This window comes from Furipterus horrens, unplaced genomic scaffold (assembly GCF_987537825.1).
Source record: "Furipterus horrens unplaced genomic scaffold, mFurHor1.1.pri manual_scaffold_1, whole genome shotgun sequence".
In the NCBI taxonomy this organism is placed as follows: domain Eukaryota; kingdom Metazoa; phylum Chordata; class Mammalia; order Chiroptera; family Furipteridae; genus Furipterus; species Furipterus horrens.
Window position 1 is genome coordinate 161,424,378 of NW_028327171.1, and position 18,016 is coordinate 161,442,393.

Below are 18,016 nucleotides of genomic sequence, written 5' to 3' on the forward strand. Positions count from 1 at the left end.
TCATATTTGTTTATTTTAACCTGGCATTTCTTAAGAAACAATCAAAACACTGCTTTTTTAAATCATTTATTCTAGAATTTATATAAAATCATATCAATTACATTGAAGAGTGTAAGTATAATTAAATTGTAAAAATTTTTTAAATTCTTATTTTTATTCCACATTATTAGACACATACCAATGCTATAATAATACTTTGTCTAGAATAGTTGGAAAATAATCTGTGCTAATAAACCAATTTTCAAAAAAAGTAAAATTTTATAACTTTAATGTCCATGTTTTTTAATGTTAATTGCTTTAATGGAAGAAAAATATACTACATATCATTCTACTTTGTTGAACAGAATGGAAATCAGTGTAGGCTTTTCTTCATGGCATAAGAATCATTATTCCCACCATTACAGTGACTTATTGCAAAGGATAAAACCGTTCTCTAATACCAAGTAGAAATGCTATTGCATGCTTTTCTTTAAAATTTTATATGTTTTTCATATACTTACATACTTTTAATTTTACTGTTTTCTCATGTTAATATTTATTTTTAACACAGTGAATAATTAATTGCTCCTTACCTGAGAGCAACTCAAAAACCAAGTTTATGTACTTTGTTTTACATTAAATTCTAAATCACTTAGACTTTGGTGGGCAAAGGGAGAGAAATAAACATTCCTCAATACTTCTTATATGTACTGAACTTCTGACACATACACAAAACTAGTATCTTGAGCATAGGTAAATAGAAGATAAACAAAATTTATCTTAGTTTTTCTTATGTTCAGGATTTTGAAAATCATGTTCAAACTCCACACATATTAGAAGTCGTTCTTGTTACTACAATGAGAATCTGTCATATTAAACCATCAACAGGAATTTGAAATTACTTGTCTAATAAGAAAATGAGGAATTGCTAACAGGTATACTAAAGAAAACACAGTCTTTTCTTTTTTTGCGGCAATTGACTAATCATTGGTGTCATATACCTATTCTTTCCAATTTCAGGAGTTGTGGTCTGTTTCATTGTCAAATCCTGGAGCTTTGAGATTCACCACCTCTCACCACCATGCAAGAATTATTACTTGTTCAACTTCACATGAGCATATGAATCTACATGTTCATTTAGAATGCATTTAGTCATCTATGTGTGTGCGTTTGTGTGTGCATGCATGCATGCATGCGCACACTTTAAATTTACCCCAGATCACATACAAAAAAAGTAAAACAACTGAGCTATCAGTCCCTATTTCTTTGAAAATGTACTCATTTAATTATATGTGAAGATACACAAGGTAACTAATACCATACCCAGTAATAGGTGTTCTCATCCACTTTGAAAATTTTTGAACATCTGAAGGAATATTAATTCCATGAACTTAGTGTGAAAAGATACTCTGTAAGAATGAGGACTAGTCCAAAATATTGGAGAAGAGCTTCATATTCTGGATTTTGTCCAATAGCATTTTAAAAGTCTTGAGAACTACTTTAACAAAGCTGGGTTATATCATTAAGTACAATAAAACCTTGTAAATTTAGGCCAATTCATGAACAACTAAAAAACTAGGTAAATATTGTGTATTGTTTTCTTGATACATAAGTGCTTTTATTATGTAATGGATATGTGAGTTCAAGCTGTATAATGGAGTGTGAAGAAGCTGAATAGGATAGTGGTTAGGAGCTTAGGTTCAAGTTCAAGTTCCAAACCTGGTATCACTTCCAAGATATTATCTGCCTCTGAACAATTCATGTGTCCTTGGACATGGTACTGGAAATCTGTAAGCTTCATCTTTTCATCTGCAAAGTGGAAATCATTGTGTCTATATTAAAGGATTTTTTGAAAATGAAATGGCCTAATGCATGCCTGACACATAATAAGAGCATTATAAACAATAGCTAATACAGTATTCCCTCTCTATATTGTGTTTCACTTATCACGGCCTCACTGTATCGTGGAATTTTTAAAAATATTATATTTAATTATTTATCATGGATTTTTTGCTGTATTATGGGATTTTGTTGTACTGTATACACATGTTGTTAAAGTTACGTAGGTTTAAGAGTGTAGAATAAATGTAAGGTTCCTACTTCGCGGGGGTGGGGGGAGGTCTAGAATGTAATACAGTACAGTATTCCTTCACTTATTGCGGGTATTACATTCTAGACCCCCTCGCAATAGGTGAAAATCCACAAAGTAGGAACTTTACATTTATTTTAGTATTTATATATATTTTAAGGCTTTATAAACCCTTCCCACACACTTATAAACTGTTTCCAGTCCCTTATTAACCTTTCCCACTCCCTTATTAACCTTTTCCACACTTTTATAAACACTACTTATGTTCTTAAACATATTCTACACTTTTAAACCTATGTAACTTTAACAACATACGTATACAGTACTGCAAAATCCCGCGATTTAGCGAAAAATTCACAATAAATAATTAAATATAATATCTTACAAAATCCCACAATACAGTGAGGCCGCGATAAGTGAACTGCGATATAGAGAGGGACTACTGTATTCCTAGTTTTCAAACCATAGGATTTGATTCCCTGGTGTTGATAAGGCAAGTTCAGGTAAAGCCTAAAGTTGAAGAATCTTGATGAAACATCTTAGATGTCAATGGGTGAAAAAGACATTTTCCAAAAATAGAAACCCATGAGGAGTTTATTGGAGGTCACACCTAGGTAGTACTGAGCAGCCGAGAAATTGAAAAGGCAGTCAGTCACCTTCTAGTCATCAAGGTTCAAGCTATATGTAACTTCATAGATACTTTTCACTTTTCCAACTGGGTGAACAATATCCACAAAATCCTCACTTATGTGGTAAAGGTACTTTCCTGAGTTCTCTTATTTTATATATTTTTTTGCTTTAAATTTTTAAATTTTTGTGCCTTTGCTCTACTATTTTTCTGTTTCTATGTTGACTTTGTATAATCAAGGCACTAGTCATTCATCTCTGCTCTATATACAATTCTTGTTTCATTCATAGACTATGGTCTTCCTATTACAGAGGTAGTCTGGCCCAAGAAATGTTTGCTGAGCCAATGCTGTTATGGAGCATCATGAGTATAATTCTACCTAATGACTTAAAAGTGCTAATTTGTCTGAATCATGAAACATTCTATATGCCACAGACTTAGTGCTATTTTAAACTTTCTTTGTATCACAATGATGTTTAGAAATACTGCATTAATTAATTTGGTCACAAGTTTTTTTCAAAAGAAATTTAGAATATATATCTACTTTTTTTTTTTACCTAAAATCATTTTAATAGTAACACACTTAGAAGTGTTTTTGATTAATTTACATTGGTAACAAGTGTTGTATAAATTGGTGGGGAGGAATATCATGACTGTTTTTGTGAAATTTAATTTTAATGGAGAAACTTCTCTAAATAGTGTGTTTCCAACTTTTAAAAGATTGTATGAGTTTGGTGTGACTTATTTCTCTTGTTAACACATTTTAATTTGTGCTAGTAGGACCTTCACTGAGACTTGAAAATCTAGGTATTTAATCTTATACTCTATATTATTTTTACTAATTGCTGCTTAACACAATGTCAGCTGAAGGTTGAATAACTATGTATTGTTCTCTGCCTTAGGTGATTTATTTTAAAGAAAGTCCAAAGTATTTTTCTCTACTTATTCTGATTCTAAAATCTGTTTTATTTTCTGCATGGTATTTTTGGCAGGAGCCCAGTGCTTGGGTGGGAATGGTCCTAAAGACTGGCCATATTTTATTTTGATGTCCGCTTTAGAATAATTTGAGGCAAATATTTTTAAAAGTTCCAGTTATTCTGAAGGAAAAAAATATCATACCTCTTAAATATCCTTTGATCTACACTGCTAGTCTACTTTATTATTCAGCCAGAAACTTTCTAAAAGATTGAAAAGAAACTTAGGTGCTAAAGAGAAAAAAGTATTATCTTCCAATGCTGCAGTAATAATCTGATTTCTTCGTGTCTGTGTGGTCTTTTTGCCCTTAATGTATTAAGTTTTGCCAGTTGTCTAAGGAATTAGGATAAATACTGTTCTTTTAGTCTTAATAGCAAGCATATAAAAATAAATTTTTCATTGGTACTTTTGTTGTTAGAGTAGGAAAAATAAACTTACAACAGGCACTTGATACATTTTCAACAGCTTTAAAAGCCTTATTATGTTTGTGGTTGATTTTCTCTGTTATTGCTAACTAAAAAAGCTTCCTAAAAGTTAACTTTGGGAAGGAATTTGGGCTCCCAGTCCAAATCTACTTTATGATACCAAGTTACCAAATACCAAGTAGTGATCAACATTTAGGGTTAAGAAGCATTAAAAACACAGTTCTGGCTGTTTTAATGGATATTAATCCCAATGACAGGTAACGGAAAATTCCTGGGGGTCCCTCCAGCCAAAGAGAGTCATTAAGAGCCCTTTTACTATTAGTAAGCAGAGTTGGCCATCCATCCCCATACAAGCAGAGCATAAATTATTTTAGCCATTGCAATTTGTACATGGTGAGACAAGGGTATGGACATTAGAGGCACCAAGAGGCTATGACTTTCATTGTTTACGCCCAGGTTGTGGGGACTGCATTGCATTAGAGCCTGTTCTCTAGTTATGCCCTGCCTGGTATTTTGATAGAAGTGGAAACTGAGAAGTGGAAAAAGAGAAGAAATCCTCTTACTTAAAATTAGGCCACTTGTTAGGAGCTGAACCAGGATTAGACTCCAAAGTGATGACTATTCATTTACTAAGTAGGCCCTGGAGTATATATTCAGTCCATGACGAACCTTATGGTCAAGGATGGGGAAAATGTGATGTAAATCAGCAATTATGATACAGTGTAAGAAGTACAGCTACATGTATTGAGCACATGCTATGAATGCAGATGGGCTACTTAACCCAGTGTGGTGCTAGTCAGGAACTATTTCTTGGAGAAAGTTTGGATCAAGACCTCAGTTTCCTTTGTTGAAACTGCCTTATAGGTTTTGGGAAAAGATTACAGAGGATAGCTACAAAGTATTTCGACCTAGTAGGTACTCACTAAAGGCTAACTGGTATTACTATAAATAGAACAAGGCAATCTAATTATGTTTTAGGAAAGAGACATTGTTTTGAGGAAAACAGACTCAAACTAGAACCATTCTAGTCAAGTCTTCACCAGGCCACAAAGTTACGGACAAGGCCAGTTTTGGCAGCCAAGAGAGCACTGAAGAATGAAAGCCTAATTGTGATCGGGGGTGTCCCCAGGAGAGACAGTAGGCCCTTTGGCACACATGGCAGAAGAAACTGAAGGTGGCAGAAAGAAGCCTTCCCTAGCAAGTGGACGACCCTGGTGCTAAAGGGAACAGGAGGCAACAGCTGCCCAAGCTTCACAGTGATTCATTTCTCCAGTTTCTGGACATCCACCCATGCTGGGGCAGTGGTATAAATCACCAGAGCAGAGGTTCTTAACTAGGAGTCCCTGGATAGATGGCATGTGTTTGTGCTTCTCTGCACTTTTTCTCTGGAGAAAGCATTCATTTCTTTCATCATATTCTCTGACTGCGAATCATCAAGCTGCAAAATGTTGAAATCCTAAGCACATAAAAACTCAAGGTCACGGGCAACTCTGGCACAAGGAAGACATACATAATGGGGGAACCCTCCAATTATTTCTCACACAAAAAATATTCATTAGGCAGGAGTGCTCCCAGGGTTCTTGGCTAACGCAGACCCCTGGACAAGAGGTGTATTTGGCCAACTTGTGCTTTGCCTCTCACATTGGCAGGCAACCAGCAGCATTTTTCACATTCGTGGTGCCCCATGGAAACACCTTGTGGGATTTTACTTAGTAAAACCATTGCCAAATCCCTCTCCTCTTGGTGGCAGATATGTTAATTTCTTGCCAAATGGGTTAAGGCAGGAATGGCCCTCGTATTGTGGGAGAAGGTATCTTTTTGTTCTTTAGAGAAATGCTTAAGCATTCTGAGAATGTGCGGAGTCATAATTGTTCAAGGCGTTAAAATCTGATGCCAACTTCTTAAAATAATGATTATCTTAATTAGCATAGGCTATAGCATAGAGTCAGTGTTTGATAATAGTGTAAGGGCAATAGTGTCAGTATTAGGGCAGAACATCAGATTACTCAAAATCATGGTTTTAAAAAGCAGGGATGAAAATATTTAATATAAACTAACTTAGGTACAATTGTATCCTGATAGTTAGGAACACATGTGAATAACTGAAGATATCACACCAAAGAATAAAAATAAAACATTTGTTTTTATTTTTTAGCTGAGTTTTCCTTTCTTAAACATTGGAATAAAACCTATACAGCATCAATTATTTGAGCAACCGTCCTCTTCATCCTCTATCTGGCCCAGAATACAATCTGGTTGATGAAGTGTGACATTGTGAATAATCTTGCTTTTGCCAGCTAAGCTTTTCCCACCTGCTACCACAGATGAGCCACACGCGAGTATTTTCATCAGCCTGTTTGCAGTGCCTTTCATCTCATCATTTGAATTTGGTGAAGGCCTTGTCCATGGCTGATTGAAGCACATGACCTCACCTAATCAAAATCATTGGAATAGAACTTTATCATAGTTTCTTAGCTTTTTGTGCTTGCTGGAAGAATTTGATGAGAACACAAAATAAATTACATTGTTTTTTGACAACGTAATGAAGTCATGAAGAAATATGCCCATGTCATGCAGGTTGTTTAACATGCGGCATTGATGTAGCCACCTCACCAGGTGGAAGGGTCTTTGTTAATGACCGTTGCAGTTGAAGGTCACTCTGACTTTGATTAACTACAAAACTAACAATTAAGCAATGCAAAGATGAACCCAGGCTCTCAGGTAAAAGTGAATGGAGGGCTCTATAAGCCTCCTTTGCTCCTGAGAGAGAGCACACGTAACACTCCTGGTTAAGCAGCCTCCATGGAATAAGGAACCTGTAAGGTCAAATGACCTGGGAACTGACAGCTCACAGCCGTTTTTTCATCAGGCCAGGGAAGAGACAGCATCTCACTAAAAAAAGACATCCCTGTTACTATTTAGGGAAATTTTTGCCATACCAAAATTAACTCCTTTTAAATATATATTTCTGGTATCAGCCTATTAACCATTACCCACCTGTCACCTTTCTTTTTCAGTTGTTTGATAAATTCATGATTCATGCTAATAATTTTTACTGGGTGTTACCTCTTGGTTGAGGACAGAAATATTCATGTATGATAGTACCAGTTGGTAGGCAGCCTTTCTCATATAGATGTGTTTGTTGATTTCATAGACATTCTATCTTCTCACCAAGAGCCAAGGTTTGGCAGAGGAAATGCAGCATGCCCAGTTAAATTTGAATTTCAGATAAACAACAAATAATAAGTAAAAATATATCCCAAATGAAATTTATTTTATCTAAAATTCAAATTTAACTGGGTGTACTATATTTTTGTTTGCTAAATCTGGCAGCCCTAAAGTGGTTCTGTGTATCAGATAACTTGCTCCTCAGACTTGAGGGAGTAATGAAATCCTGAAGGCATTTCTTCTGTAGCCAGTTCCTTTACATGTATAGCAAAGCATTAGAAAATAGGGACAGATGTAAGAAGAAGAAAGGATTAAACATTAGATGAATATAAATGGGTTAGTAAGAACTCAATATGTTACCTATGGAAGCTGTGAAATATTTGGGCTGTCCAAAGATGATATAAACGAGATTTCAGCAGATACCCAAAGTTTGGCTTCGGCCATTCTTTCAAAGGCATTAAAATGTACATTCTTACCTAACATCTTGATTTGGCATTCTTTGTCTCACTCTCCCACTTATCTTCCTTCTACATCCTTCTGACTCCTGTTCTTTTGCCCCCAGAATATATTAAATAAAATAATTATAGTTATAACCATAGAAAAACTCGTGCATTTTTTTTGTTTGTTTGTTTTGAGGAGCAAGATGGAAACATTTATACCTTTTTTACTACTTTTCCATTAAATGTATTGAGCAATGGTTATATCAAACACAAAAATTATGTAAATAATATATGTTAATTGAGAACAAGAGATATGCAAGATCACAAGATGTTTACTAGAGTTTTAAATAAAGTAGTTATTAGTTAAATTTGACAATGGAAAGGGCATGTGGGTGCAACTGCCCAAGCGGTGAAATCATGGGTCATATTAGTAAATGAAAAGATAAGATAAATCAGTGTTAGCCAAGGAGAGAATATTGGCTTTGAAATGTAATTGAATTTATTGGAGCCTCTGAGTTAGAAAGTCTCTGGAGTATTACCTAATTGGGTGGCTCCCTGCCTACTGGCCCTGTAGCTGAATGATCAAAGGGCTGGCACCTGACTCAAGATGGGCTAACACGTTGCTCACCCCTTGGAACATTAAGCTTGAAATGTGAGATGTAGAGAGCCGTAGCTGGGCTTAAACTTGGTAACAGTAGCACTCTAGAGAAAAGATCAAGGAATTTCTACAGCCATAATCCTAGAAGCTATCCTTATGCATACATTTCCTCAATTGGGGTTTTAGCTCTTTTAGATTCCATGAACTAGTTCAGTATTTTTCCAACAGATGTCTTTGTGCTTAAGTTAGTTAGAATTGGCTTTTCGGTTGCTTGCAAGCAAAAAAAAAAAAAAAAAAAAAAAAAGTATGACATTTTGAGGTCAATTTCACTTCTCATTTTGATTCTTATTCAGTTAAATATACCAAATATTTTGTTAGTCAGGAGAGAGAGAGTGGTGAATGAGGTGAACATGATTTCTGCTTCATGAAGCTTTCAGTCCAGCAGAGAAAACAGACATTGATAAAGTAATTCAAGTATGGAAATGAAAGGGTTTCATTTACAAATATTTATTAAGCACCTATTATGTATAAGGCATTGGTCTAGACTCCGTGGAACACTAGTAAAGAAAACAAAGATCTTAGCCCTTAATTATTTTGGCTGGGGATGAAAACAATAAGTAATAAACTTATTTTTTATGTGGAAATACATAAATAAATAATATGGGTTTAGAAGGTGGTAAATGCTATGGGAAAAGAACTTTTTTAAACGGACCAACAGGAACAGTTATCAAAAGGCTTAGGAGCCAGAGAGAAATGACGGTGGAGCAACTGCAAGATTATTAGAGCTAAAACAATGACAGCAAGGTTAGTGGCTCAAAATGAAGATGAGGAGGTTAGCCAAAAGAGACTGTTAAGGACTTCATAAGCCATTTTGAGGATTTTGAACTTTATCCTAAGGCAATTCAAAGCCACTTAAGAGTTTTAAATTACAGACTGACATGATCAGACTTGCATTTTAAATTTATCATTCTGCCGGCAACCTGGAAAACATTGAAAGCTACAGTAGTGGTTGGGAGAGAATAATTAGGAGGCTTCTGTCCTAGGCCAAGGGAGAAATGGTGATGCCCTTGACTAGCATGCATTTCATGAATTGGAAAACAGTAGCTGTGTGAGAATGGCTGTTATCGAGCTTTAGATTCTCAGCTGCTCATATTAGAGTAAATGAATACCAATCCAGCTTTATCTTCTGCCTGAATTCTTGTATTCTTTTCTTCCCTAGGGAGATAGTATACTATAGGAGAAAACCACATGTTCTTTTTTACCACTCCACTGTTAGGTCTAGATCAAGGGTAATACTGGTAAGCAGTGGGTCATTTGACCCTCATAATTTGTTATGACATCTTTTGCACTCGAATTTTTTTTTAAGGCTGTGAAACTAGACAGGTGTTATGCTTCGTTGCTGCACAAACAATTTAGCACTTAACCAGTTTCATGGGTATATGTTAAAGTTATGCCCTCTTGTAATTATTTAACATTTTAATTTCAAGCATAGATACTAATTCTCTAAGCGGTCAGTTCCTTCTTTCCTTTGACCTAGGTCTGGCTCAGGCTCTTTCAGTCCCGAAAATGTAGACAAATTATATCCAACCTTCAACTTCATTGTTTTGAGTCTTGCCAGTTCCAAACACAATAACAAAGGGAAGAAAAAGACTTTTAATTCTCTAAAGGTTTCTTCTCTCACTCTTGAGGAAGTGAGAAAGGAAGAGAAGAGGACCAAGTACCACCTTTCACCATATTGGAACATGATTCCCTGTGGCTCAATAGAGTGTTCTTGATTCTTGAGAAATCTGCCTTTACTATGGAAGCTGGGGGAGGTAAAAGGGAGGAGTGGAGCTTAAGGACATGTTTTTTAACTGTCCCCATTGCAATATTTTATTTAAAAATGTACTTTTTGAAAAATAGGTTTCCATCTTGTATTACTTTCTGTCTTGGAGTTTCTCCCTCATGAATTACTTTGCATCTTGTTTGAAGTGAACCATTTTAAAATTTATATTCTGTCCTACTTTTATTTCAAGAACTTACTTAAAATATCTTTCTCTTTGTCGTGCTCAGATATGCATGAGCATTTATGCATTTCACACCCTTTTAGATGAAGGAAATAATATGCTAATCTGAATAGTGGTAAAATATGAGAATAAAGATTTTATTCTCAAAAGAGTAGACAATGCGACATTTTTATTGCTGTCTGTTTTCTTCATTGTTAATATAAGGGCAAAAAGACATGAATTACTAAAACAGACAGTACAACATGAATCTGGGAGGGTTCTCAATTCAGTGGAGCCCAGCATGTTTGCTGCTTGAGGGCAGGTAACGTGTTCAACTTTTGTATCCCCTACTCCACCCAAGGAGTCAAGCAACAATATGAGATCTGTCCAGGAAGTATCCAGCTATGTACTATGAAAGATAGAAAAGATATAAGAAACACCGTACATAGAACAATGACACCTCAGTCCTCTTCAAAGTTGGCACCTTGGGACCTCACACAGTTCTCCCCATCGCCATCAGCTGCCCCATTGTATTTTCCTGAATCTCATCGATGGCCAGAAACCTCTTCCCTTTCAAAGGTGGCTTTAGTTTGGGGAAAAGCCAGAAGTTTCTGGGCACCAAATCTGGTCTGTAGAAGGGCTGAGTTACCTGGATGATTTGATGTATTCGCCAGAAAACTCTGCACAAGACGTGATGCATAAGGGGGCATGTTGTAGTGATGCCAATCACCATTTGTCCAAAGCTGTGGCCTTCTGAATCATCTGAATAGCTTCCGTGAAGAAATGCTCAAGCTTGATGCAAAATTTGATGCAGATTTATTGCTCTTCGCTCAGCCATTTTGAATGCAATGACCACACACAGTACACATGTTCACTCAACAATGTCTACCGTCCCCACTTACCAGTACAGTGAAGTCGTCATTGTTCATGCACGCACATTCCAGTTCACGATCCTTGGTTGCCTGGTTATATCAATGCTGCGCAAATTGTCCTCCTTATATTAATAATGGTTATATTTTTTTCTGGACAGACCTCATATACCAGTTCCTCACCACATGCTTAGATGAGTGGAGTAAATTGAAATTAAAGATTTAAGAGATATCTCACAGTGTACCAAACTTTACTAGAAATCACACCAAGGACCACCAAAGAAGAGATTTTGACTAGGAATTGGGTGCTGGGCTGTGTGACTCTCTAAGGATGCTTGCGTGTGTGGACATACCCAAGAAAGTAAAAGTCCAGAGAGAAGCTGCTGGAGAGCATACTAAAAATTAGACAAGTGGTCTTTCAATTTGAGTGTTCTTCTAGATCACTGGGAAGGCTTCATGAAGCACAGAATGCTGGGCCGTACCCACCTGGAGTTTCTGATTCAGGAATCTGGAGTGAGGCCCGAGCATTTGCATTTCTAACAGTTACCCTCCCAGGTGGTGCTGACTCTAATCCAAGTAGCCCATTTTGAAAAAAACCTACTACTTTAGGTCTTGGAGAGCTGGCCCAGCTAAGGGGATCTGGGCAGGCTGCTTGCTCTGTCATCTGTGCAGAGAAGAGGTGATTTCTGAAATTGAGAGGGAAGTACCTAGATAAGGTAACTAAGTGAACATCAGAATAGTTTTAAGGGTCTTGCTTCGTCCTGATCAAAGGACTGATGGCTATGCTTCAGCAGGAAAAGGAGAAAATGGGTTCAAGAACTCAAATGAGAGTTCAAATGAACAGACAAATGAGATGGAAGCTAGAATGCATGGAATTGACTTAGTAACACTTTCAGCTAAATTAATCTAATTTACAAGGTAAAAGCAAGACAAATGTCTAAGCTAATTCATGTATAATTTTCCCTGATAATATCCTTATGCTGCAAGGAAAGTTTATGTCTAGCTGACTGTATTTATGTCAAGGTAAATGGGAGGGTGGAAAAAGCCCAAGGAGAAGGGAAAGCCCATTCATCCTACAGAAAGGATTTAGGAGAAACCATGCCCTCTCCCTGCCACTGGGCCTTCCCACTTAGTTAGTGTTGTCAGCCAGGTAAACAACTTCAGCAACCAGGTGTCCTGGGGACAGTTCACCTGACTGCAGTACTGAAATGGAAACACACCTAAAATTTAGAACTGATTTCATATGTTTTACTGTGCTCGGTTAATTAGGTTTCTTACATTTTAAAACTTGAGTATGGTTTTTTATTGCATACTTATCTGGTTTTTTTTTTTTTTTTCAGATAAAATTTTTATAAGCAGTAATCATGTAGGACTTTGGGGGGTCATTGACATTTATTTTCATTATGGAATTTTATGGTCTTGGGTGGATATTTTTAGTTTGCCAACAAAAAGGAATAAAGGTATTACAATAAAATGAACTATGTCAAAGCATGATACATTTGCGTAAACAAATGGTCAATGCTTGTATTTAATTTAAAGTAATTTTTGTTGATTTGAGCATTTTTTGAGAAAAACTGCTTAGTGATCCTTTCAAGGTAAAGCTCATCTCATGTATAAAAAGCCACACACACCGAAAAAATGACTATGGAGACCTTGGCTACGCATCCAGCGGTCAAATATTTCAATGCTTCGTTGCTCCTGTTCCTGTTACAGGTACATGTGACAGCGCTGCAGCTATGAGTGGAATTTTAAAGAGGAAGTTTGAAGAAGTTGACGGCTCCTCGCCCTGCTCCTCCGTGCGGGAATCAGATGATGAAGTTTCCAGCAGCGAAAGTGCTGACAGCGGGGACAGTGTCAATCCGTCCACCTCTAATCATTTTCCCCGTGAGTACAGAAACGGCACCGGAGGCTGATTTTCTGGTTCTACAGTGAAAGTAATTGTATCATCTTGGCCATTTAAAAAAAAAAAAAAACTTTATTACTCACTTTTTATTTTGCTTTGTTTTTAAATAGTTGGTCTAAAAATAAATCATGATTAAGTAAAAATGAAATATGTTGCAGGCAACAGTGAATTCCTTTATTGAGGTTGCTTTCTGCAGTGGATTATTTGGTTGTGTTAACCAATTGATTCAATGAAAAAGTGACATTTTATTATTATTATTACTTTTTAAAGGAAGCACCCACGCTGGGAATAGCTGGGGAAAGACAAGTACAGGCACAACACAATTTATCTTCCTATAGCTGAAACAATATTCTGGATGTTCTTGGAGGAAAAAAAAGATGTACTTAAGAGTTGAAGGTCTAGGTTAAGGGAAAGAGCTTAGCCAGCCATGCATTAAGGGATTTTTTTTAAAGTGGCAAAACCCTCCCAAGTGTGGAAGTCGATGCGGCTTAGAACTCTTTCCCACTGATCCTTTTATTCTCTCTCCCCCAAGAATAATATTTAAAGCCCACAAAGAAGAAAGAAAAAAATGTATGGTCTTTCTTTGATTTCTTTTTTTACCACACTGTAACATCATCCCTTCCTATCAAAGTATTATAAGGTTTGAAAAAATGATGAGAAAAATTCATAAAATAATACAGTCTACAAGCTAAAGAAAACTTAACTAGTAATAGCTAAACAATCTTCCTGAATTTATGTTCCCAACAGAAAAGTTGTAACATATCATGGTATCATGATAGATAACTAGTCAGTTTTTTTAAATTTTTCAGTTAAGTAGCTGATTATATTAATACATGATTCTCTAATATAAAATTTATTTTGGAAATATGACAATGCAGAAAACCAAAAGAATTAACCATATTTTAAGAGATGATAAGGAATCCCATAAAACTGTTGAATATGAAACAAACATACTAAAATCAACAGCGTTCCTTTAAGCAAGCAAAACTAATAGAAATTATAGTGAAAGGGCAATTACAACTATTATAGCAAGAACAATCATCAAATACTTAGGGACAAGGTTACTGTGTGATGTAGGTGATCTATAAATACATTTATATATGTCGTGATGATATGATATGATCTTATGTTTTTGATTCAAAGGATGTTTTTTATCAATTTTGTCTCAATATTAACATTGATAATAACAATGGCATTATCATCTCACAGAGTTTTGTGAAGATCAACAGAGCAGGTGAGATAATACACATGAAAGAACTTTGTAAAATGTCCAGTATGGAACACATTATAATAAAAATGATGATTTATAATAATTTTTATAGCTAGCATTTATTGGATACATGTTATGTTACAATAGCTATATATATATATATGCACTCTCTTCAATTTACAGAGGATATAACTGAGGCTCAGAGAGGCTAAACACCTTGCCCAAGATCACAGAGGATATGAGCCTAGAGATACATTAATACTGGACATATCTTTAAAATATTACTCGTTGTGAGTTATAAAAGAATGCTTGAATTAGTGAAGAGAGGATAACCTTCTGGTTATTATGATACATAAAGCTCTTAAAGCTTTTTACATTAATTTATAAATAAAAGAGTATGATCTCAATAAAATTCTCAACTGGATTTTCTTAGAAGGTGATAGAATGATAAAAATCTATTTGGAAAAATAAGCTAAGGAGAGTAGAGGAATATTTTTTAAAAGAAGCCATAAATGTTGAAAAGCCATTTCAGACATGAAATTATAGTAGAAAATTATATAATTGAATTTTTTGGTACTGGCTAGATCTAGGAAAGAATAGAAAATCACAACATATTATATACAAAAATTTAATGTATAAAAGAATAGAGCACTATTGAACAATGGGAAAGGGAAGGAGGATTTAATAAATTGTTGTAGTATTAGAGTTTGAAAATGAAGTAACAGATATGCCAAACATTTTCCTAAATACATTTCCAGATGGATTAAATGGATACATATTTTTTTTAAAAATCATAAGGGAAGGTGCATATTTGTCAGGCATTGTGTAAAATAATTATATAAGCTTTGAAGCAAGAGGGAAAAACTCACATTGCAATATACTTAACATATTTAATAATATAAAAATATTAAACTTATATGCTACAAAAATGCCCCAAGTAAAAGTAAAGCAATCTATATTGGAAAAAATATGTGCAGTTAATATTGTATAGGGTTATATTCTAGATGGAGTTTAAAAATATGTACTTTATTTAGATAAATTCTAGACACACACCCTACAAATAATCTACATAATAGAAAATATGATTAGCAAATGTTTTAAAGCATTTAACAACAATGGTAATAATGCAGATTAAAACAATACTCACAAGATTTCATCAGTAGGAAATGAGTGCTCCTCTATCCAATGAAAAGCACTACTACTTAAGTGCTGGTGAAGATCACAGCACAAATCATAGGCACATACATTGCTATTGGTACTAGTGAAATTTAGGAAGCACTTTGGAAATATAAGAGCCATAATATCCATCTGTAAGTCTGTACTTCAGATAATTTATCAGAAGGGGGAAGCATCACAAATAAATGGGAAAGCTGCATAAAATGAAAATCTTGGTGCTTGATAGTAGCACCAAATAACATGGGTAGGGTGTGGGGAAAAAAGAAGGTGACATGTTTAAGAGTGGAAAATGATACATTAAGTTATGGTAACATATACAATTTATTTTCATGATACTTATGAAAACTTTCTGGCAACATGTAAAATGCTTATGAAGTGGTATTAAGAAAAGCAGAACACAAAATTTTAGCTATACCTGAGAGAGACAAACCAAGGCCATATTTTATACTTCCCTTGAGACAGAAGCAGCTGGATTTTGTATTGCTGCAGTATGCTTTGCTGCATCAAATCCCTGTGGCTCTAGAGCCATCAGCCTGCACTTGAGCACTGTCCAAAGGAGAGCTACAGAAAAGGGAGAGAGGCCTGATTTTTTTGTTCTCTTGAGATTCTTGGCACTTCACATGAATAAAAAGAATATATTATTTTTCCTGAAACAGAGTATTTCTACAGATAAATGTATAGTATTTAGGAAGTTAAGGTATCAAGAGGTAAAAGGATACTCTAAATTGCACATAAAAGCAATTTTTTTGAAGGGATAAGATTTTCTAATTTATTAACCTTTTCACATTCTTTAGTTCATTTGACATAAAAAAATTGTTGTGTATTAGGAGCCATTATAGTACCCATTTCATAAAAGTAGAAATTAACATTCAGATGTGTTTATGATTTACCCAAGAGCTGAGATTAAAATCTATGTTTACATAATTCCCTCCCTCCCTCCTTCCCTTCCTATTTTCCCCTTTTTTCTCTCTAAGTACAGAGGACATAAATATGCTACCATGTGCACCCAAGTCAGAGTCTTCCTCTGACTGCACATTGCATAATGGATTTTGAAATAAACAATCAACAGAAAACAGATTTTGATGTGAAACTTCACCATACTGGAAGTGTGACTGAACTTTATCTCTTCTCTAACAAGCAGTTAAGATGCCTTGAAGATTTAGATTCAGTTTCAACAAATTAGTATATCTGTTACAGGCTCAGTGCTAGATGCTTTCAGACAGGTCAAAATGATAAACTATAAGTAGCGAATACAACTTGGAGATAACAGTGACAGACCATGTCTACCAAGTGTTGTGGTATTAATTTGAGAACTTACTATAGCAAAGACAAATGTTGTGCCCTATCCCTGAATCGTGATTTTTCAATATATGGAGGAATGTTCAGAGAGAAACTGAACACAGTTTTTTTAGGGGAAGTCTTTAAGCAGAAGGTAGGACCACATGACCCTCTAAAGCTGCCTTCTATGAAAATATGATTCTAAGAACAAGGCTCAAATAGCATCTTAAATTAGAGCCATGTCCAAGGAGGAAAAAAATAATCAAGATCAAGACACCTCTGAAAAGCTACCATTAGCTTAAGAAATTCCCAGACTCTGCACTCCTTATGTTGGAAAAGAACCAAGCTTTGTCAGATCAGAAGGAACCAGTTTGAGATCTATTATACTAGCTCAAGTATCTGAACACCAGACATGGACCAGTTGAATCATTAGATTAAGTTTAGTTTGCTGGAAATAAGGGAGTTAGGGAGTTCCAATGGTTATGAGAGACAAAAGAGAGATACAAGCTAGTGGTCCTTCTATGAAATACTGTAAAGCCCACTGAGTAGCACAATAGAATTGTTTCATATCATTTCATCTGAGAGATTCAGTAATGATGAATCAGAAAGTTAACAATTGCTGCCTCCTCTGACCTTACTTGAAGCATCCTTCAGGCTTAAATGTCTTCTCCTAGGCCCCCGAAGTCTCTCTAACTAGAAACCTCTATACCTGCTACAAGGTTTATATCAAGTATTTCTTTCTCCATGAAAAAGTTACCAAGTCTCTCATTCTACTCATGTTCTTTGCCATTTCCTCAGAATCTCCTGGTATTTCACCAACACTCAAAAACTTTGGTAATAACTCTATCTCCTTTCCATCCTAGTGTTCCCCAGCAAACTCTAATGTCAGCGGCCATGTTGGACCACCAGTCTCATATTTCCTTGATCACCTCTATCTAGTCCATTCATGTCCTTTGTCTCCACTTCACTTAGTGGCTTATGTCCACAGCCCCATCCAGAATATTTTCATAAACTAGAAAAGCTCTCCAAGTCTCCAAAATATCAAATTTTAGTATTGCAGACTCAGGCCATCCCCCTTTTCCTTCCACTCTCTTCCCGCCCCACCACGCACCTGTTTTTTTACCTCCTCCTCTTGTTTTCCCCAACATAGCACCCACCTCGTGTGTCTTTATGTGTTTTTCTACCCTTCACCATTTGCTTCATTATTTCTGTCTTTTTTTATTTGAAGTTTAGAGTCTTAGCCACTTTTATCCCAAATCTATCACTCCATATTCCTTTGTTATTCAAAATACT

At 35.5% G+C, this 18,016-nt stretch overlaps 1 protein-coding gene across 1 annotated transcript in view; it reads left to right on the forward strand.

The window, feature by feature from the left end:
- CSRNP3 (cysteine and serine rich nuclear protein 3) overlaps positions 1-18,016 on the forward strand; it is a 189,613-nt gene that overhangs the window by 105,376 nt on the left and 66,221 nt on the right. The window contains exon 4 of the mRNA XM_090267774.1: positions 12,870-13,040. Within this exon, the coding sequence (XP_090123900.1) occupies positions 12,870-13,040 (171 nt within the window). The remainder of the gene's footprint in view (positions 1-12,869; positions 13,041-18,016) is intronic.